Source organism: Hyperoodon ampullatus, assembly GCF_949752795.1.
Source record: "Hyperoodon ampullatus genome assembly, chromosome: 4".
Taxonomy (NCBI): Eukaryota; Metazoa; Chordata; class Mammalia; order Artiodactyla; family Ziphiidae; genus Hyperoodon; species Hyperoodon ampullatus.
In genome coordinates this window covers 94,134,191-94,158,736 of record NC_136917.1, presented here as the reverse complement: position 1 = coordinate 94,158,736, position 24,546 = coordinate 94,134,191, and the positions used below count along the sequence as shown (strand labels likewise).

The 24,546-nt window shown below is 34.1% G+C and overlaps 1 protein-coding gene across 3 annotated transcripts in view; it reads right to left on the bottom strand.

Moving 5' to 3' along the window:
• The window catches only part of ST8SIA4 (ST8 alpha-N-acetyl-neuraminide alpha-2,8-sialyltransferase 4), a gene marked incomplete at both ends in the record, with an annotated part of 98,177 nt that overhangs the window by 63,158 nt on the left and 10,473 nt on the right, over positions 1-24,546 (bottom strand). For 2 of the 3 annotated variants that reach the window (XM_079703105.1, XM_079703107.1), the window contains one exon: positions 19,417-19,674. The exons of the other annotated variant lie outside the window; for it this stretch is intronic. In XM_079703105.1, coding sequence (XP_079559231.1) covers positions 19,417-19,674 — 258 coding nt within the window. The remainder of the gene's footprint in view (positions 1-19,416; positions 19,675-24,546) is intronic. 3 annotated transcript variants of the gene reach the window in all.

Here is a 24,546-nt window from a genome sequence, read left to right as displayed (position 1 = left end):
ACTTAATTATTTAAGGAAAGATGTGTTTATTTCATGTATAATAGCTCAAGACCACTCAGTTCTCTAGCAAGACATATCTCTTAGATTTGTTAGTATTCTCTGCATGTCCCTTAAGTCATGGCTCAACAGTCTAAGTAACTAGGAGGTCCCTCTTTCAATAGCTCAACAGATATGCTTTGAGAGTTCATTGTGCAAATACTACACAGTACTCAGAACTCTTTTTCCAGCTATCTTACTATTTGTGCTAGTTTACAATGATATAACCTGGCCAAAATATGATCTTGACAATTATTATTAGTAATAGCAATAAGATAATACTCATTCAATTAGCTACATGTTTATGTATTCCACATTTGTGCTACCTACAGAACTAGTCATCTGAGATACTGAGGTACGACAGCATGTACTGTGATATAGGAGGTGGTTAATTACTTCTTTACACATACAACATAGATTAAATGAGAAGGGAACAATACTGAGTGCACTACAGCCTTACCTCTATTCTTTCTCACCATTAGTTAATGTTCAGACAAGTTCCCATCACACAATTTTCCAAACACATCTTTTTTTTTTTTGTTGGCCAATCTCATTGTGTAGTTATCTGTACTAACACTGAAATCCCTCAGCCCAAACCATCGTTGTCAATGGAACCACATTTGTCAACTGACTATGAAGTGAGAGATAACCTCTTCTCTTTTCTGCCCTCAGAGGAAGCATATGGTTCCTATCTGCTCCCATCCTGTTTTTGAGCTTGAAGAGCCAAGAAAGAGAACAAAGAATCTCTAATACCTGGTTTTGTTTTAGGCTTTGTGGTTACCCTCTCAAAACTTCTAGGGGAAGCTGAAACATGCCACCTATGAGCCTCTTTGACTTTCTTGAGGTGAGGATAATAGACCCGAAACAATCTTGCAATACTTTGAGGTAAGGAGTAGTATTATCTCCACTTAGAGGTAAGGAACTAGGTCAAGGTAATTAGGAAACATGTCCAAGGACATAGCACATATAAAATAAAAACATAACTATTTAAAAATGACTCCAGGACAGGAGTTTTAATTGACACTACTTATACATTGATTTCTTTCAGAATCAGCGAAAATCTACTTATACATTGATTTCTTTCAGAATTAGCGAAAAATGTCTGTATGTTCATGTTTCACCCCAACCTTCCTGTAAGAGAAAGAATGCCTTACCATTTGGTCTTAAGCATATTATACAAGGCCATTCAGCCATGACATTCCCCAAATCCTGAGCAGTTATTAAACAAAGGGCTTTTAGGTATCTAACACATAAAAATAATACTTATATTTCAGATCTCTTGAGGGAAAGGATTTTCAAAAAATGCTGGTAAAAGGATTGAATATCTAATTGATGTGACTTTTTGAAATATGAAGCTTAGGGTTAACAGATGACTTATATGTGGTATATCATTAGGTAGTAAACAAAATAAACAAATCCTCAAGTTGATAGAAATAAATACAAAAATGACACATATCATGAAAATAACTAAGTGATTAAACAGAAGAGAGATGTTTTTTCACAAACCCAGATTTGTTTACATATTTGGCAAGGGTGAGAAGAACAGTGTCATATTATTTCTACGGAAATCACAGAATGAAAAAAAATTAAACTCATTCTAGAAAACGAAGATCCAAATACCAGAGAAATATGTTAGACTATGGCATTTCCACACTTCAGTCAAAATCAAAATAGAGTTATTGGGCAAATTTGCTACAACTGCACAGATATTATTCAATAACTTAGTTTTCTGTGGGGGAGAGGGAAAGGTATGCCAAGGAATGGATATATTGTGCTTAAATCAAATAAACTTGCATGCGCGTGATTGTTTTCTATTTCACAAAAGTGAACATATATAGTAGCAAGACTAACATTTATTTAAATTATTATAAATGTCAAGTTTCTGGAAAATTCAAATAAAGGAATATTAAGGATACCCTCTAAATCTTTCCTTTGTAATTAAAAATGAAGGATCGTTTTAACTTTTCTGAAGAGGGTATGAAGAGAAAATTCTGGCAGCTGTTGAGAAATTCCCTGTTCATTGTCTCGGGTAAAAATTCATTATTGGGATATTTCAGACAAGGGGGTGGGAAACCAAGCAATATCTTAGAATGTATTTTCAAGTACTCTTGTCCTAGTCAGGGAACTGGACTACTCCATTGATCAGTGGTTGCTGAGCAGTTAGTACTCTTTTACAGAGGGAAGAGAACTGATTTAGCATGGAATTTATGTTCTTAAAAATTATGTTGTACTTTAAAAGGAAAGAAACAGCATTCATGAAATATTATGGCTGATACTTTAATTACCCATGCCAGAAAACCAAGGCAGAAGAACTATAACATTTTCTCTTTGCAATTCATGGTGTTAATAAACTAAGTACAATGCGGTCATCACAGTGGCTGTGGGAAACATACTTGAGTTTTCTAACTTTCAGTGATTACACCAGCAAACCTGTCATAGTAACAGTGCATTGACATTTAACTTTCTTGTTTAAGAAAACAAAAATATTTTTGATTTGTCACTCTAAACTATAAATATATTTTTTCTTTTCATTTTTTGGAAAGTATAATCTAAATCATTGAAAAATGATTTCTAATTTAGTATATATAATTTACTTGACACTTGGTCCTGGAAAGACAGTTGGTATAATGTTCAGAGGAGTTAGGTGTTCTGATACCATCAAGCATTCAGAAAAGTATCATATCATGAGTGGATAAAAATGAATGTTTCATTTTCTAATATCACAAGGTAGGCTAAGGCAGCTTCACATTCATTACATCATATTTATTCTAAGTGGATTTTTCTCATACTCTGTTTAGTAGAAAATAACATTTTGACTGGTGGAAAGCCCTTGATCTCCATAATTCTTTTATCTTCCATATCTGGTTCATCACAAAGCCCTAAAAATTCATCTCAGAAACTTCCTCATGAATATATTCTCTATTTCTATTGATATTTTCTCAGCTTAGGTACCACCATGTTTTTTTGAACTATCATTGGAATAATTTCCTAATTAATTATTTTTCAAACTGTTAGCTGGAACAATTGGTGGATCATGAATTGATCTGCAATTTTTAAAGAATGAAAAAGAACAAAACTGTCTATAGTAGAAAATGACAGTGTTCCATGCACATAATTTTATGGAAATTTATTTCAGATTTACGTGTGTGTGTAGTAATAGTAGCTGAGGAAGCAATAGCAGGAGTATATCATGATATAAGTTGTATTTCTTGCTATGCATTTTTTTTAACAGTACTGAAAAACATTGCTCTAACCAGTTCTGTAACACAAGGACTCCCGCTTGATCATTCTCTGTTTCAAGGATGGTATCATCTTATTAATATGCACATTTGACCATGATACTATCCTAACCAAAAACCTTCAGTGATATCAGTCCAAGGGCTTTCATAATTTGCCCCTACCCTTACTTTCCAGAACTTTCTCTCTATACGTTTGCCTGTCTTAGATCCCAATGGCATCAGACTACTCCATGTACTTTTCTGTCTGTGTTCCTTTATTTATGATGATACCTCTGCCTGAAATGACTACCTAAGACACTCTAGCCTCTAACCTCAAAAAGTCCTATTTTTTCTTAAAACTCAAAGGTTAATATCCACTGCAATGTTTCACATGATTTCTTTGGCAGAACTAATTGCTTCCGCTGCACTGTTCTAAAATATTTACTTATATCTTTATTCTACAATGTATGGAACTTGATTACATTTAGTTGCTTGTATAGGGTTGATATCTTTAATGCAATTAGTCAAGCTAACCATAATAATAATGACGGTTACTCTGCGTAGGTGAATTGAGAACCTGTTTACAATGGTATTTGATCTCTCAGTCTTCTAGGAGTGCTGCTGAGCGTTTAAATCAAGTCCTGAAAATTCACAGGCCCATGGGCCACAGGTTAACGTAACTCTGAAAAATGGGCAATTTTGCCTGGCTATTTCCCCATTTAAAGGGGACAGGCTCTCATGGGCTTGATGATAAATGCCAAAGAAAACATATCTACCACCTGGTTTGGGCCCTGAGGCTGTCAGTTTGTGAGCTCTGCACTAAATCTTCTGATTCCCTGTACAAACAGTTCAATTTTTATTTTTAACATGTATGTTCTGTTAAACATGTTAAACATGTTTCATTAGAAAGTTGATCCAGTGTGTGTTTTTGGAGGTGAATTAAGGAACACAAAAGGTACTAATAAATATGTATTAAGCCGAAACCTGCATTTTAACTGTAGTTGTTAAAATATTTAACTCTCAGAAGGTGTGCTAACTAAAATACACAAAAATTGAAAAAAGTCATCCTTTTAAGGTTGGAATTATTTAAATTACAACAAGAAATACAATCTGTTTCACTAATGTGAACGTATGTACATGTTTAAAAGGTAAGTAGGATTATTGTTAATGATCTCAGTCATCGAAGCTTAAAAAGCATGAAAGGCACATTCACACAATACTTCAGTAAAATGATGTATGCCAAGAATAAGGGCAAGAATATCCATACAAATACAACATTCCTGGAAAGGGAATTATTTTCCTGTCCCAAACTGAACTGCCTTAAAACTTAGTTTCACTCATTTTTATAATTAGTTCCTTCTGTCTCTCTGGCAGCAATGTTTTTTTCTTAGTTCTCTTATTACTGTCACTGTACTATTTTGTTATTCCTCTCTTCATGTCTGTCTCCTCCATCAGACTGCAAACTCCAAACAGAACCATGTAATTTATCTTTATATCCTTAATACCCAATGGAGCCCCTCAGAACTTGTCATCTAGAGGCTGCTTGATAATTGTTTGTTGAATGAAGAAATACTTGTTGGGGCTTCCCTGGTGGCGCAGTGGTTGAGAGTCCGCCTACCGATGCAGGGGACACGGGTTCCTGCCCCGGTCCGGGAAGATCCCACATGCTGCGGAGCGGCTAGGCCCGTGAGCCATGGTTGCTGACCACAACAGGAAAGGCCACAACACTGAGAGGCCCGCTTATTGCAAAAAAAAAAAAAAAAAAAAAAAAAGAAATACTTGTTGAATTAATGTGACTACAAATTAATGGAACCACTGCTTCCATTTTTAAACTTCAAATAAATGTTTTTATTTTTAAAATCGTCATATTTAGGAGCCATACATTTATGCCAAAGGATACCAGTACTTAAGAAATAACTATGGAACCCTAATTTTGAACTGCTTTTCTAAACAATTCTGAATCACAATAGAAAAATCCCTCTCAATTCTTTATAGGATCACATGCTTTTGACTCAAGACCATGTTGTTCAGTCTGATCATTTATATAATTCACTAAACATAATAAGAGCTATCAGTTACTACCTTATGCAAGATACTATACATATCTAAGTTATTCAAACTTTAAAGAACATCCATATAATTAAGTATAAGTAATCATATTCTACAAATGAGGGGAAAAGAATTCAGTTTACAAATCCTCAGAGCTGGGATTTAAATCCAACTTTGTATCTAAAACACTATGAATCCAAAAGTTACTGCACGATACCGCAGGTTCAAATGATTTTCATTGTCCAAAATACATATTCATTTTCTCCCTCTCCCCCCGCCCATGCACACATACACTACACTTGACACTAATGACAGAATACTCAAAACTAGACTACAAAACTATAAGTTGCATTTTTATGTGTTTGTTTAAACAAAAAATATATTTCCTGCTTAATATCACTCAGGTAGTGCTAAAGCTGTAACATGACCCCAAACCTCCTAACTCCCATATATATCACTCTTCTCATCTATACTCCAGAATTTTAACATAATTTTCAAAATTAAAATTGTTTTCATTTCCAATTTAAAAACGGTATTTGTGTTCACATACAAACACTAACAAAAAGAGAAGTTAAAATACTCTTCAAATATAGAACACTTGTACATCTCCCTCTAAAATATAATCACTATTAACATTTGGTACCATACTGGCTTCTAATATGTTAAATAAAAGTTTCCAGTAATGGCATAAGTGAAGCTGTGGTTCCAAGAATTTTGGTGGATGCCAGTGAAATAGATATGGGAAGTAGGAGATCTTATCTCCCAGAAAAATGTCAAGGTCCTTTCCCCAAAACTATACTAAATGATGCTGGTATAAAACAATTTCCCTCCCTTTTGCTAATGCTTGTATTCACTGGTTCTTCTTTATATATTTTGTACATATGGTGACTTCCCAAGGCCCTGACCTCATCACACTTACAATAATTCGTATGAATCATTAAAATGTAGTCTTGTTCCATAGAAAACAAGCTTATGGTTACCAAAGGGGAAAGGGGGGGAGGGATAAATTAGGAGTTTGGGATTGACATATACACACGACTATATATAAAACAGATAACCAACAAGGACCTACTGTATAGCACAGGGAACTCTACTCAATATCTTGTAATAACCTAGAGTGGAAGAGAATGTAAAAAAAAGAATATATATATATATATATATATATATATATATATATATATATATATATCTGATTCACTTTGCTGTACACCTGAAACTAACACAACATTGTAAATCAACTATATTTCAACCAAAATTAAAAATAAACAAACAGACAAAAACTTAGTCTTGTTTTTCTTTGGCTAAGAAGTAATACCCTTCCCCTGATTTTAAGTCTTAACATTGGCTTGCATACATCGGGAGGAAAGACAACACTCCTGGACCAAAGGAAACAAAAAAGCCAGATTAGAGGATACAGTATTAAGTATTAAGTAGAGAATGCTATTTCCACAAGTTGACTGATGAAAAGGAAATTTATTCATAGAACATGGCAACCAGAAGGAAAAAAAAATCACACAACAATGCAAGTTGACAGGCTCTATTCCAAAGTTGTCTACTGAATCATAAGAAAATAGAGTCATAGAGTTTCAGAGCCAGAAAGGAATTTATGAGTCCATCTAGTTCAATGGCTAGATTTGGCATATCAGGAACACTGAAGCTCAGAATGGTTTATATTACTTGTTCAAAGTCACACAGCTATATTTAGTGGCAATACCAGCAAGAGAATCCAAGTTTCTGAACTCTTTCATGAGTATTATTTCAACTACACTCTTTGGGAGAATATATACTGCTTAGCAACAATGACCATTTTAGTGCAAATATTTACACCTTCTGTGTATCTGGGTCACAGATATAATTTTACTACCATGAATATACAATACCACCAATACATTAATCCTAAACCATCAAAAGGAAGAAAAATTTACATTTATTGAATAACTAATTTGTACTTCATTTATTCTAGACAATTTCACACACATTATTTCTTTACTTCTATACTCACAAAAAAGGGAAGATAGAGATTATTTCCCTCATATTATATATAAAGAAACTGGGGCTTAGGGAAGTAAATAAATCACTTAAGACTGAATATAAATTAGATGGAAAAGATGGAACTTGAAACTAGATTTACCTGACTTAAAGGTTTATCACATTTGATTAAGATGTTAGCTCCTATGAGAGAAAAGGTCATGAGTCTCCTGCTTGATGATCTGTCTCTAGAATATTTTGACATATATTTTTGGCACATAGTAAGTGCTTAATAAAAGAAAGGAATTCTCACAGGATGGTCCACAGACCATGACTGGAGAAAATGCTAAACATTATAAAGTCAGCTTGGTGTTTATTTAATTTTTTACTGTTTTTTCCCTAGCTTTATTGAGATGTAATTGACATATAACATTATGTATGTTTAAGGTATACAACATGATTATTTTATATATGTACATATTGTGAAATCATTGCCACACATAGTTACCATTCACACAGTTACCAGTTTTTGTGTGTGTTTGATTTTATTTGTTGTTCAATTTGTTTTGTTAGCCTAGACTTTGAAGAATGGCTGGTAGTTTGTGGAAATGTCAGACATTAAAATGGCCTTCCCTCTTCTGTCTTTCATGCTAAGTCACGAAAATTTGAAATGTACACTAATTAAGACCATTTCTCACTGGGCTTCACATTTCAGAATAAACATACAACTAAAAACTTCACACTCTAGTGCAGCACTGACTGCTATTTCTAATTTAAAAAGATAAGTGTTTTCAATCTTCATTTGAAAATAAAGTATTGGACTTTGAGTATGAGAGAAAAAACTTCTGTTGTTGCTTCCTTCTTCAACTTACCGTGTACACTCGGGAAAGTCACTTAGACTCTCTGTTCTATGGAAAAATGTGGTTTGTTAACCTAAGCCTAACTTCTTCAGAGGAACCAATGGGAACCAATTTGGATTATTCAAGATTCATTTTCTGTCATCCAAAAAATGTGGCATATTTATATTCACTATCATTTGCCCTTTCCATGTATTATATAATTCATAGAGTCCTTGATTTTCTTAAATTGCCTTCCACCGCCTATCCCCACTGTCTCTATCTTACTTTGCCCCTCATTATCTCCATCCTTAGACTATTTTCAGTATTCCCATCTTTGTCCCCCTGTAATTGATCACCTAAAAATCCTCCTGAAATTTAAATGTGATCATGACATTCCTCTCCTGAGTGGCTCCACAGACTACTTGATAAATTAAATCCAATCTCCTTAGCAAAATACAATGGACCCTGCATAACCTGTCAGCTTCCCTCTCCAGCCTTACCTGCTTCTTTTGAGCCATACAACCTTCTATTCCATCATACTGAAACTATTCACAGGCCCAGAAAAGCCACTCATTCCTACACCCAGGTTCCTTGGTGCATCATAGATCCAGTTTGGACTAGGTCTCACTCTCTTTTCTCTCCTTTCCTTATTTCTTCAGTTTTCATCATAATTTAACTCGTGTTGCTTCTCTCAGGAAATCATCCTTGATCATCCAGCTTATGTATCCTCTCTGCCTCATTATCAGTGCCTAGTTCTGTGAGTACCTCTAATAAAGCAATTTGTGCATTATCAGTTCATTACTTTATTTTCTTTACAGGACTAAAATCATCTCAGATGTAAAGAATTGATCTCCATTTTTGTATCTTCCTGATAAATAGGTGAATAAAAGAATGAAGGAATTAATGAAAAAATTATAAGAAAGATCAAAGCTATGCTATGTATCACCTGAAAACAATAGGTACTGAAAAGTTCAATTGTGTTTGGCTTTGGAGTACATATTTTGGGCTGATCTCCACTTACAGATGAATTTAATAGTAGACAAATAACAAATGCTTTAAACCCAAAACTGAAGGTATATTTTGAAAATCTATGGAATGACCAACTGCCCATTTGCTAATGCTCCTTTGATGTCAGGAAAGGATGATCTCTACCATATTTTACATTAGTATGAATCTTATCATTGAAGTTTATCATCTTACTCTGTCCTATGATTTGGATTTCATCACATTTGCCTCCTCTAGTATCTTCCTTATTGAGTGTTCTTTCTCTTTCTTACCTTTGATTTATTTATTACCATGGTCCTTCCATCTGCAAATATGCTCATGCTTCTATACCTTTACATTCCTCTTACGCTTATAATAAGAACAACAACAAAACTCCAACAAGAACAAACAAATAAGCCAACAAACTGTAAGGACCTCTCTTGGACTACAGGATACCATGTAAATCCTTAACATGGTGAAACAATCCTTCATTATTTAAGGCCAACATACCCTGTCATTTCCCCTTCCATATTGTCCTTCAATATGAACCTAATAGTAGAGTAGTCCCAAACACTGCCTTACCATAAGACCATTGAAAGCATTTGTCTTTGTGCTTACTGGACCCTTTGCCTGAGATTCCTCTTTTCCATGTGTTGAATGACTAATCATCCAGATGTACAATGATTTACTCATCCTTTCTTGCTGTGTGTTAGAAAATGCATTTATACTTCAACAATCGTTCACATTTGGGTAGATTCCTAGAACTGGAAATAGTAAATAAAGGAATCTACTATTTTTAAGGGTTGGGGGACATTATAAACCTGATTTTTGGAAAAGTTGTATCAATCTATATTTTTAAAACCATTTCAAAGGAGTGCCAACATCAGTATAACTTTATGCTGAATACTAAGAATTTTAAATATCCTTGTTAGATTGATAGATGAAAAACTGTAGTTTTTTTATAATACTGCATTTTTAGAAAAGAGTCACCCAAGTCCAGGAAGTGCAGAGAGTCCCAGTCAGGAAGCACAAGGAGGAACACGCCAAGAGACATAGTAATCAAACTGACAAAAATTAAAAACAAACAAAAAATACTAAAAGCAACAAGGAAAAAATGACAAATAACATACAAGGGAACTCCCATAAGATTATCAGCTGATTTCTCAGCAGAAACTCTACAAGCCAGAAGGGAGAGGCATGATATATTTAAAGTGATGAAAGGGAAGAACCTACAACCAAGAATACTCTACCCAGCAAGGCTCTCATTCAGATTTGATGGAGAAATCAAAAGCTTTACAGACAAGCAAAAGCTAAGAGAATTCAGCACCACCAGACCAGCTTTAGAACAAATGCTAAAGGAACTCCTCTAGGCGGGAAAGAGACTAGCAACTTAAAACAACCTGGTACATACATAGACTGCTATATCAAAACCTCATGGGGGGCTTCCCTGGTGGCGCAGTGGTTGAGAGTCCGCCTGCCAATGCAGGGGATGCGGGTTTGTGCCCCGGTCCGGGGGGATCCCATATGCCGTGGAGCGGCTGGGCCCGTGAGCCATGGCCACTGAGCCTGTGCGTCTGGAGCCTGTGCTCTGCAATGGGAGAGGCCACAACAGTGAGAGGCCCTAGTACGGCAAAAAAAAAAAAAAAAAAAAAAAAAAACCAAACCTCACGGGAACAGCAAACCCAAAAACTACAATAGATACATGCACAAAAAAGAAAAAGCAACCCAAACACAACACTAAAGATGGTCATCAAACCACAGGAGAAGAGAATAAAAGAGGAAGGGAAGAAAAAAGATGTACAAAAACAAACCCAAGACAATTAAGAAAATGACAATTGGAACACATATACTGATAATTACCTTAAATGTAAATGGATTAAATGCTCCAACCAAAAGACATAGACTGGATGAATGAATACAAAAACAAGACCTGTATATATGCTGTCTACAAGAGACCCACCTCAGACCTAGGGACACATACAGACTGAAAGTGAGGGGACAGATGAAGGTATTCCATGCAAATTGAAATCAAAACAAAGCTGGAGTACCAATACTCATATCAGACAAAATAGATTTTAAAAATAAAGACTGTTATAAGACACAAAGAAGGTCACTACATAATGATCAAGGGATCAGTCAAAGAAGAAGATATAACAATTGTAAATATGTATGCACTCAACACAGGAGCATCTCAATATATGAGGCAAATACTAACAGCCATAAAAGGGGAAGTCGGCAGTAACACAATAATAGTGGGGGACTTTAACACCCCACTTTCATCAATGGACAGACCATCCAGACAGAAAATCAATAAGGAAACACAGGCCTTAAATGACACATTAGATCAGATGGACTTAATTGAGGTTTAAAGAGCATTCCATCCAAAAGCAGCAGAATACACATTCTTCTCAAGTGCACATGGAACATTCTCCAGGATTGACCAAATGCTGGGCAACAAAGCAAGCCTCCATAAATTTAAGAAAATTGAAATCATATCAAGCATCTTTTCCAATCATAATGCTATGAGATTAGAAATAAACTACAAGAAAAAAACTAAAAAACCCACAAACATGTGGAGACTAAAAATATGCTACCAAACAACCAATGGATCACCGAAGAAATAAAAGAGGAAATCAAAAAATACTTAGAGACAAGTGAAAATGAAACCACAACAATCCAAAACCTATGGGATGCAGCAACAGCAGTTCTGAGAGGGAAGTTAATAACAATACAATCTTACCTCAGGAAACAAGAAATATTTCAAATAAACAACCTAACCTTACACCTAAAGCAACTAGAGAAAGAAGAACAAACAAAACCTAAAGTTAGTAGAAGGAAAGAAATCATAAAAATCAGTGCAGAAAAAAATAGATACAAAGAAAACAATAGCAAAGATCAATGAAACTAAAAGCTGGTTCTTCGAAAAGGTAAACAAAGTTGACAAACTTTTAGCCAGACTCATCAAGAAAAAAGGGAAGAGGACTCAAATCAATAAAATTAGAAAATGGGATAGTCATTTTAAAACAATGTTTTAAAATTTAAAATAGTTTGTCAAGTCATTGTCATTTCCATTTTAAAAAAAAGTATCTCTTGTAGATAAAATCTTTTTATCCAAGGAGTGACATGATTGGAAAAAAAAGTTAGAGCCTTACCTCACATCACAATCCATAACGAATTCCATATTTAGTTTACAGTAGAATTTTAAAAACCACAAATAATTAGAATAAAATAGAAATTCTGATTTCTACCCAGAATATGTATTTTATGGTGAAAATCAATAGAAATAACAAAGATAATTAGTTTTTTTAAAACTATAAAATTTCAGATTAAAAATATGAATAAACCATTAAGTAAAAATAAGGTAGAAAATATATGTAGCAAATATCACATAAGCAATGTTGGTATTTCTAAAATATAAAGTGGTTTTTGTTTTTGTTTTTGCTTTTTTTGCGGTACGCTGGCCTCCCACTGTTGTGGCCTCCCCCGTTACGGAGCACAGGCTCCAGATGCGCAGGCTCAGCGGCCATGGCTCACGGGCCCAGCCGCTCCACGGCATGTGGGATCTTCCCAGACCGGGGCACGACCCCGTGTCCCCTGCATCGGCAGGCGGACTCTCAACCACTGTGCCACCAGGGAAGCCCTAAAGTGGTTATTTTAATTAATAAGAATTTTAAAATATCTTTCTAATGCCTGCACCAGTCTCCCTACCAGAAACTTAGTTGTTTGCAGTTAAAACATTTTATTTAAGGACAAACGTTCTCAGTGAGAGTGCAAGGGAAAAAAAATAAGGCCATTTTTGTGAACACGTAGAAAAGTAGGCATATTTTTTCTCTCCCAGAGAAGAGTCCATTTTGCTATAAAAAAGTTAGCATTCATAGAAGGTCAAAAAAGATGATTTAAAGTTTGCCATAAATTATCCGCCAGTGGAGAATCAAACACTGAGCTATAAAAATGTATTGTATCAGTCAAGGTAAGTAAATTCTTCCATCTTTTTCTTTTGTGAAACATCTCATCCCTTCTCTTAGGAAGCTAGATCATCATAAAGTAAAACATTTTTAACTTATTGCTTTGGTTTCCTGAAGAAATATATCTCTTCACTACAATTCTTTCTAATTTTATATACTCAGATTTTATAGACACTCCTATCTGAGTAGTGTTCCTGTGTCTTCACATTTCATATTATCTAATATGTTATTCAGGGTCAACTATATACACTTTTGATATATTTGATAAATTTGAGGAAGGTTTGACTTCTTGTCTATATAAGACAAAGAGAATTTGCATTTCTAGCCAATGGTCACGGCTATTAGAAAAAGTGGTAATAAATTTAACTTTCAACTACAACATTTGACTCAAGCAAGGTGTGCTTTAATATCAGTCGACATTAGTTTAGATTTATGGTTTATGCATTTCTTTACTATTTATATTTCCCAACTGATACTTAGAAAATCACTTTGAAATGATAGGCTTATTATTATTATTAATATCATTGGATGTTGGAAATAATCATGTTTAGAACCTAACGTATTTGTCCAATACTACATTTCCTGGCTTTATTTTTTTTTTCATTTTATTTTTTATTGAAGTATAGTTGATTTACAATGTTATATTAGTTTCAGGTGTACAACATAGTGATTCTAATAATTGTCAGGAACCCAGCTTTTCTGATTCCCAATATCTAGGACATTTCACTATACTACTCATCATATTTCTGTATTTTCTTTTTAATTTTAAGGGTTTAAATGACCATAAATCACCTTATATATGACTCCTCTTACATATTAATTTTGGAATTCAGTGTTGTATTCAGTGTCTAAGGCAAGAATATATGGACACAAACCAAAATTTTCTCAATTCCTACATTAATTCTTTCATTCAATAAATAAATAGCACATACCTTAATGTATCAAATTTGGTACTAGGTCCTAAAGATACAGGCTAACTAAATCAGACATGGTGAGGAGTCCCAGCTTCCCTAGACCATACTGTTTAGGCATATTGAGAATTCCAGAACATTACAAACCTTAATGCACATAAGAATCACCTGGGCACTGTGACCAAATGCACATTCTGACTCAGCAGGACTGGTGCAAGTCCTCACATTCTGTATTTCTAACAAGCTTCCAAGTGATGTTAATGCTGGTAGTTCAGAACCACAATCTGAATAGCAAGGATTTACTTATATAAATATGTGTATATTTAAATGGATATTTTAAGTGATCTTTCATTGCTGTTCCTATATTTTAAGAAAAAAAATATGAACCAAGAGGAAATTAGAAGGGAATTGGTCAAGCACTGCAGGAACTGAAGATGTTGATTAACAAAGGAAAAACGAGCAAAGTTGTCTAGGCTAGAAGAAGATGGGGACAAGACAGAATGCAGGAAAGGGAGGTAGAAAGAGAGAAATAAACAAACAAAATTAAATTTGGAATTCCAACCAGCCAGAACAACAACAACACAAAGTGTTTTGCAGCTCTTAGTTAACCATTTCTGAGTCATTCAAGTCATACTCATTATTTCTAGTATCTCTGTTTAAACACAGTGAGGAGTGGCATTTGATGGTCAAAAAGTATCAGTTGCCAATTGTAACTGTTAATTAACCCCTCCCCTCCCGCAATGTTCTCTATATAACATCAAAGCTAGTACACTGTGGGACCAGGTTTACTTTAGATGAGGCTGGACAAGATCCCTCTTCTATGGAAAACCAGTACTGACAGGCTGCCTGACATTTCGTACTATCCACAGACAGCCCAGAGAATGGAAAGAATGCCCCATCATCCTTACCTGGGGGGAAGAGAAGAGCAGGGAAGGTGGAATGAGGATTTGTTCTCCACCACCTTTCAGCATTAAAATTAGGAAATATCTGATTTTTTTGGTTCTCATTAGAAAACCACAATTGTTAAGTTTATGAAATTCTTGAGTATAGACAATACAGATATTAGAATGTACGTTTTTGTAAATATATATGGGACTAAAATATCCAAAAAATGTGAAAAATAAAGGCAGGAAAATTGAAAAGCACTTTATATATCATTTTGCAAAATCCAAAACAATTTTCACCACTAAATAGTTGTATTCTTTAATGTAACATATGCACTGTTACAATAATTTTACACCTAACACCAAGTAAAAAAAAAAAAAAAAAAAAAGACCCAAGAAAGGATTCAAAGATACTTTTAAACAGATTGCACGAAGGGAGTTTTTAACCCTGTTTTCCTTTACCTACAGTGATATATAAAGGACACATTGTGTCTTCAAAACTCTAGATTCTTGAAATATTATAGCAAAACTTTAGATAAGTAATTATACATGGGGTAAACTTAGGGCTGAGATTTCGTAGAGGCAATTCTGTGGTTTCTGTGAGTAGGTAAGTTGTAACACTCTAAGGAAGATAGGAATAGTTCATACAATAATCTCAGTTTCTAAAACTAAAGTATAGCAAGGTGTACAAGTTCATCCAATATCACCTACAATGAACTCTCCTCGGACCCCTGGAACCTATATTGGGTGATGGTTTTCCTCTGCAGCATTGACTCTATCTCTTTCCAATATTTAGCATATGTCAGGCCATCCAAATATAAAATAGAGAATTTAACATCAATAGGACAGTGTCTCTAATGCTTACCAGGTGAGAGAAGGTTTATAACTGACACATCAATGTCAGATTAAACTAAATTTTTGCTTATCTGGAGCTGTATGACAAGATCTTTAACATCACAAGAACTTTATTATCCTTTATGAATTTTCCCTATCAGACAGGATTGTAAGTCAAGAAAAGCATGATATTTTCAACCTGAGTGAGTGACTGACCACCCATGTTTCTCTATCCTGGCCTCTTCCTTACAACATGGCACTCACTCACTGATTGAGGAACTATAGACTAACTGTCTTGAGGGTTGCACATACAAAAATCACTGATCAAGTGGACATAACACTATTATTTGAATTATGATTTTAGGCATTTTTTTTATTAAGAAATAAAACTATTTCTCTTACGTCCAGTTTTCTGTTATTTAGGTACATATGAAACCTAGATTTTACAAATCAGTTCAATATTTAATCAGTAGAGAATCGAAGTAAGGCTTTAATTGATTTTCTTATCCTCATTTTTTTCCTTTAAGCTCCTATTTTGTATGATATCCCACAAAACGCAGCATTTAATTTAATTGATTAACTTATGATACAAACAGCCACTGAGGGAATATCTCTTCTAGGAGAGGAAATGCATGACACTGTGTGTGTGTCTGCATTTGTGTATAGTTACCATTACATGGGCAAAAATACAACGTGAGCACTTTTCACTGGCTTATTTAAAAATATTGTGGGATATTAAAAATAACTTTCTCCAGAACTACACTTCACAGGACAATAATGCCATGTATCTGCACCTTGCCCTCCTCCTCAATAGCACAACTGTTTGGAGCAAGAGATTCCTGTTTGCATATGGTAATGCATTCTGTACATCATTAAACAAAGAAGATAGCATTTTATTTCTTTAAAGTACTTTCAGAAAAAATAAAGTTTAAAATCTAACTAATGCTGAATGAAGACATTATATAAAAATAATGCTTTGCTTTATAAAGTTAGAGGTCAACTTGAACATATACCTGGGTGAATCTGATCCTTGAGGGGGTCACTGAACTAACAGTGCCCTCTGCAAGCAGATCAGGTATAAGTTATCTCTCTCATAACAAACTTACTATCTAACAAGAAAAATGGGAAACAAACAAACAAACTGGGAACAACAGGTTACACATGCAACCAACCAACCAAAACTATCTATACCTATGCTGATATGCATATACACAATACAGCTCTGGGAAGGTGGGAAATTTGAAAGATTTTTAAAGATTGTTACTAAAATTTGTAACAATATTAATCAGTTTGACATGCATGGCAAACTATTTCAAGAAATAGGGCTTTGATTGAGGTTTAATGCAAAAGTCCTCTTTGATGTTCTAGAGTAGAATAGACACATGTACAGTAACAAAAGGTCATATACTCTTGGGGAAGAAAAAGATATTTGATACACAGATGATGAGTCAGATGCCATGAGAAAGATTAGAATTTTAGGAAGGATGGAGGTCTGGTAGTGATATGTCATTGAAGTCCCTTTTGTCCATGAGACTCAAAGGGATGAATTTCCAAACTGGGTATTATTACAAAAGAAAAAGGTTTTTCTCCAGGGATTATTTGTTTCTAATGCAAAATGTATTCCTGCCAAAGTTTACCTGGAAAATCAGAATCCCAATCCTGGGCTACACTTCCCTAATATATACTTTAATCTAGAACATTCCAACTTTTAATTTTGGAAAGCAGTAAAAATAGGAGGAAAAGAAGAAAAAGACAATTACGGCAATAATTTTCATGCCTTCATTAAGATGCTTATCCTCATTTATTTATACTTCTTGGTAAGAGCATAACAATTATAGACTCAGGATTGGTCACCATTGTGCTCTTGTTAAATAAGTTTTTAAGATAATCACAGATTAGAAAAGTATAAAGAACCTCTTGAAGTTCGATTATGCTCAAACACCAGTGAGTGACTTAACAACAAACAGATAACTTCTGGAGATCTAATGCACTGCCTAATGGTTATAGCCAACAATACTGTATTATCAACTTTAAAGTTGCTAGAATACTAGATCTTAACTGTTCTCACCACAAAAAAAGAGAGGAGATAATTATGTGATCTGATTGAGGTGTTAACTGACACTACAATCTTAATTTCAGAGTTAAAGGTGAGGCTGAATCTAGTGGGTTATGTAGATCCCAATGCTAAAGCTTAAAGGGGTGTAGGAACAAGGAGTCAGTCACATTCGGATCCTGTAGCCCTCCTGGATTAATCAACCTTACAAATTCTCTTCTTCACCTTGCAACAATTTCTACTGTGCTCTAAAATCTTTTCCTCTTCACTTAATCTGCCCCCTGATTTTAATCTCTTCAGAAATTCTAGAAGCCTTACTCTTCCTTCACAGCCATACTTCACACAGACTTCAAAGTTTGAAGCTCATTACTTCCACTTCCACTGTCATTCCCTCATCAAATATTTTTGTCTCCTCTTTGGACACAATTTTCTTGGTATATCTACATATTGACAAGGTTTTTCTTTCAGTTCAATCAATTTAAAAGTTCAGGTTTTTAAAGGCTCAACTGATGTCAAATCAATCTCTGATCCTGCATCCAACTGAGAAAAGATAGTATGGCAAAATGTTTGTAGTTATATTCATTGTTATGAATTGTATTCCCTGAGAGTATTCTCTTATGATTTTTCATGGTTATTATTCTTTTATAAAAAACTGTTGCCTATTTATGATTAATACTTATATAATTGTATTTATTTTTAATACCATAGTTAAAAAGAATTTTTTCAAGATCCATACTTTCAAAGGCTGGATTCCAGCACAGCTTCAAGACTTCAAGTTATTTGTCAACATGGCAAATCAGCATACTTTCCTATCTATCTTTATATTGCAGTATTTCATATTTCAAAATACACATTTCATTTATTCAGCAAATATTTCTGAAGAACTAAAACAAGCCAAAAAATCTATTTAGATATACTGAGAATTAAAAAGTGCTAATTAATATCTGTTGTCATTACAACCTTAAGTCTACTGTTGTCTTTTTTTCAGTTAATCAAAAGCTAACTAAACACATGACTCATCAAATATCTGCTGACCATCAATGAAAAACAAATAGCTATGTTTAATTTTGTGAGAAAACTAAAAGACTAAAATATACTACCATACACAAGTACCATGTATAAAGAGTGATGAAAGCAATTTGGTCCAAGGTATCAAATATAAACTTGTTAAATTATGTTCTTAGACTACACTAACTAGTTGACATTAAAAAAGTAATATTACCTTATATGCTACATCATTGTATAATAATGTTCATAATTTTATGAATAAATAAAATAATATAATTTATTGAATATAAATAGGATTATGAATATAATTAATTAAGTTAATTCATTCACTAATAGAAATTAATAATTATTTCTATTAGTGAATAAAATAGTTTTTCTGTGTATTATATTTAATAAAATTGTCATTTGGTCAAAAAGGAAAGATGGTGTGAATCTTATTGCTATGAGATCATCTTTTCTTTCAATGATATAATAATTTTAATTTTACATTCCAGGGTAAGTGTAAATTTGGATACTACACAGATAAAGACATAAAAGATAAATATTTGTTTGAGATTTCAATAGTTCATAATATTAATATTAGATTTAAACATTTCTGCCAGTGTTCTACTCCTAAGTAAAGGGTCTTTGAAGAAATGATAATCTTTAGGAACAAAAGAAAGCTCACCTTATTACAAAATTGTGACTGTCAATCTCTTTTCCACATTCACTATCTAGCAGAATGCCAGAATTTCCAACAACCGCACAGGTCTTAAATCTTCGATTTTTCATTGGTGAAACTTCAGGTAGGAGGCTATGCAGATCCTGAGAAATATTTAGTGTCCGGCGTCTGTCCAGCACATAGTGTATGACATCACCAGGCTTAAAACTGCTCTTGACCACTGAGACATCTCGTTCTGCATCTAGGAAACGAAGAATGTTCTTCCTATATTTGAGATACAAGCAAAGTTTTCCATTAATGACAACATGTCCAAGGACTGGTAATATCATTTACAAAGTAACATATGATAAGATATAAATTGGTAAATCACTAACATTTAATATTCAGGTGGTAACTAAACCAACCAATTAAGTAGATGCTAAAGGAAATAAAAAATATTTTTAAAACGTCATTTGCACATAGTTTTTCAATGATTTTGTAAATAGATATATAGTTTACACACCTATCTGTGGAGTGAAAAAGGCCCCCTATCAAAATTTATAGGAAAGTTTATTAAATGAAATACTATTGCCATGACTTGACTTTCCTTAGCTAGATAGTATTCTGCCAGACTTAATTATCTATAATCATCTATTTTGTCCAGTGTTGTCTAGTTAAGGTGAATAGAAAAACTTGAAATTGTTAAGAATCATAATTTAATTAACTCTATTAAAAGGATTGAATTTTTCAATAAAATTATTAACATTTATCGAAATCATGTGTATATTATAATTATTTGAAGTAAAGTTAAACTACAGCACTATATATATATGTGTGTATATATGTATATGTATATATATATATATATATTTATATTTATATATATATGAAAGTTTTCTTCCAAGCTCAAGAATCCAGGAAATAAGATGGCTATATTAGAGGAAAAGATGGACAGATAGAACATTGGACCTTACAGGGCAGAGATAGCTAACTGTTCCTCAGTGTTCTTTCTTCCCTTCTTTCTTTTCCTATTTGAATCTTCTAAGTTTTACTTGGCCACACTGATACTCAGCTAGAACATTTCCAAGTTTCCAAACCCAAGTGCAGCTGGGTGTGGTCACATGAATTAGTTTTCTTAAACAGGATATGAGTGGATCAAGTGTATCACTATAGGAGAAAGAAATAAACTTCTGATTTGTTTGATTCACTGTATTTTAAAGTCTCCTTTTTTATGGAAGCTTAGCCTATCCCATAACTAATAAAGAGACTGATAAAAGATATGAGATACTACATACACATATACGCACATGCTAAGTTAGATGATGGAAAATAAGAAAATAGATATGGCTGCCTGGAAAGCTGGTGACTCTTGGCATGATACAGAATAGCACCTTATAAAACTGTGGTCTATAAAAACTTAGGAGTCATACCCTTATGTAATAAGCTTGTTGCTCTTGGATAATTGGTTAAAAGGTGCTAGTATGTTGTTTTATGTTGGTTACTCCTTTTAGCAAGGAACTAAGAGCCGAAGTCAGACATGAAATAGCCAAGTTGCAAGTTGAGTGGAGGAGAATATCTCTGGCAACGGCCTATAATCTAAACTGTGTGAGAGTCCAGTAACTGGGACCTCCTAAATGACTCCAATAATCCAATTAGCAAGAGATACAACTATAAATCAGAGCCATGCCAGCAGCAAGGATATTGTCTTCTCCCCTAAGTCTATAGGTTCAAACGTCTTAATTAAGAGTAGTTGCCAATAAACTGAAGAGAAGGAGGGTTAGGTCAGAATAATTAGGGGAGAATCAGAAGGCTAAAGAACTGTGTTCAGAAGCAATCTTTAGGTGGGGTTATTCATACCAGGAACAAACTCCAAAGAAATAGCTCAGGAGCCTAGTAAGTTTTTGAGAGAATTATATTGACAAAGAAATCTATGAATCTGGCTTACAAAAGTTTGAGATTGCTTGATCCTCAAGCTACCAAACATATACCACCCAGAAGCAATCTGAGAAAGCAGTCTTCTGGGTTAGAAGTTGGATATTACTTACTGAAGGGCTCTTAACTGCAAGCTTGAATTTTCAGAATGCTCCAAACAATGTCATTATTATAACATTCATGATAGGATAGACATTTTCCTCTAAGGCTATTATTGTTTAAGCTCCATCATTATTTATAAATTTTATTATTAAGCACAAAATATGATCTCTTCCTATCACTCCATCAAAAGGGCAATTCCGGGCTTCCCTGGTGGCGCAGTGGGTGAGAGTCCGCCTGCCGAAGCAGGGAACACGGGTTCGTGCCCGGGTCCGGGAAGATCCCACATGCCGCGGAGCGGCTGGGCCCGTGAGCCATGGCTGCTGAGCCTGCGCGTCCGGAGCCTGTGCTCCGCAACGGGAGAGGCCACAACAGTGAGAGGCCCGCGTACCGCAAAAAAAAAAAAAAAAAAGAGCAATTCCCCAAATCATACTCATAAGCCAGAAGCATGACTAGCAAGGAGGGATGTAAAATAACTAACTCATCTTTCCTTTTGTTTTCTTTATTTTGGTTTGCTTTAAATAGGTCCCACTTTAGCGTGTGATCTAATTAGGAAACCAGATGATTGAATACTTTATTTGGCCAGATTTTATACACAAGGAATACACCCATCAGCTCTCTGAAAAAGAGACCATTTAAAATTTTTTTTTCTCAAATATTTGGATTATCAGGTTTGCAAGGAGTAAAATTTGTACAGGAAAATCTATATAAATGCCCTACAAATGAAATTTTAAAATTAATAGAAATTATCAGGCATTGTAATAATCATCTTAACAAAGTACAGACTACCTAAGAAGAGAATTGCTGGTGAAATCAGCAGCCATAGAGCATATGAATTGCAGAAAATTGAGAACTCTTTCATTATGTTAAGCACATGCGATTCTTCACAAAAGTTAACAGCTAGCACCAAGAGCAGCAATCAACTTTTGTACAAATTAACTACCACTTACTTGTTTGGTGAAAAAATTAAATAATGCCTGACACCTGTATTTCAACAAAAAAATTTGTTTTCATTTCCTGTGAAAATGACAAGCTTGACTCTAAAATGAAGACTGCACGGATGTGGTCAGATCGCCAAACTAGATGGTGTTATCATTTTCCTTTGAACATAATTTAAAGGGGTTGCTGTAAGTATTTGAAGATGCAACTCACAAGTAGTGGCATGTTTGCAAGCATGAAGTGAACAGAGGTCCAGATTCCAAAGAAGACTCTTTAGCTTGGAAATCCAAAAAGGAAAATCCCCTTACTCATAAAGTTAACACTTAAACGCTTGTCAACTGATAGCAAGAGGGACTTTGCAATCACAGAACCTTTGCTGTGTTATAGAAAGTTAGCAGCAAAAATATTTGCAAACATACATCTTTTAAATCTGAGTATAAGAGAACACCTTTAATTTATTCATTCTTAGGGAAAATTGATATTTAAAAAGTGGACTGTAAGGGTTCAGGAAGAAAATAATGCTAAATGTGATAAATAATTATTAAGTACAGATGATACTATTGCATGTATTACTCCAATGCTTTCTTACAGGCTCAACAGTAGTTTATTTTTTACATGGAAGCAGTAAAAAATAGTAAAAGTATTTTCCAAGACAGAATACAAAATACCAATTCACACAGACTAATCAAAATATAAAATGTAAGTTTCTTAGAGAAAACTCAGAACAATTGTTAGTGTTGAATTTGCTTTTTTAAACTGTAAAGGCGGCAGTGGGGGGGAGCCTTGAATGTCTCTAGTTTGTTCTTTTTCCTGCATTGAACCAAACTTTCATTTCTATTTTAGGGCTTAAATCTATACATGGAAAACTATCTGAGCTAAGATTCCTGGTGTAGGATGCAAGAAAGACTGAAAGTAATTACTATGAGTGAATATACTGATAAAATGCTTAATATTTTCTGGTAACAGTAAAGTTAGTTTTTTTTTCTCCCTAATAGGCTGTAGGTATTTTTAGATTATAGATTTAATGGACTGTAAAAGCTCTATGGATTTGCTAAGTCTAACTGTTGTTCAGACTGTAAATCTATTTTAAAAAAACAGAAAGAAGAAAACTAGAGCTTAAATGTAATTAACTAAATATCACTGGAAGCCTGAAAAACTCTTGTACTTATGCTGAACTGAAACGACACGTTAAGTACTACCAAGGAGAACATATACACTTTGCTCAAAAGGTACTTGATATGAATGAAAACAGCAAGTTAAACAAAATTACTTCAGAATGGGAGAGATAGAAAGAAAACTCTAACTTCTGGGCTCTAAGGAAGCATGAATCAACAAAAGCCGATGTTTAATATGCAGGCTGTACCAGTATAAGTTTTTGTAATATGTGGTCGAGTTACTACCAGATTTTTAAAGCAGAGGATTGTGTTTTCTGTGTGTGACTTAAAAGAGCATTAACAACAAAAGATTCCTTACAGGTCTCTGTCATTCTGTTAAGCATAATGTAACTTTTGAAACCCTATTCGAAAAGCAAACACCTAAGTTCAGCAACTGTTTTAACGATAAAGATAACTGATAGAAATCAGGAAATATGCTTCACTTTTGGTAAGACTAAAAAATTAGTCATAATGATTATATTTTTTGTTAGGCAATGCTGGCTTAAACTGAAAGACTGGTTTAGACTGTGAAACTGACAGGAATAGATTCTATACAGAAACTTTTCAGCTGAATTTTCAAGTAGAACTTCCCTTTCAACATCACCCACCACTTGAAATAGCAGCTGCAGAGTCCTGGGGAATTAATTTTCTAAACATTGTTTTCACTTGTGAAATGTTACGTATAGCTAACCTATCACCAGGTGCCACTCTTTCTTCTCTGTAGGTTTCCTGTCAACAACAAGCACATGTGCTGTGGCAACTAAAATTAATCTAAATGACATTGTTGACTCCATCAGCAAGTATTGTGAAGCAAATCTTACAGCTGGAATGCATCACAAGTTGAGAAACAAATTAGGTAGTGATACATATATTAGGGATCAGTTTTTGCAAACTTTTGACTCCAGACAAAAATCAGTGAATCAATTCAGTTGTTAGTGACACAGTTTACTAAAAAGAAAAAAAAAAGTTTAAGAAATGCCAAGTGTTTCATTATGCCTACAAAAAGCAGACAGAACACAATTTTTTGTCCTCA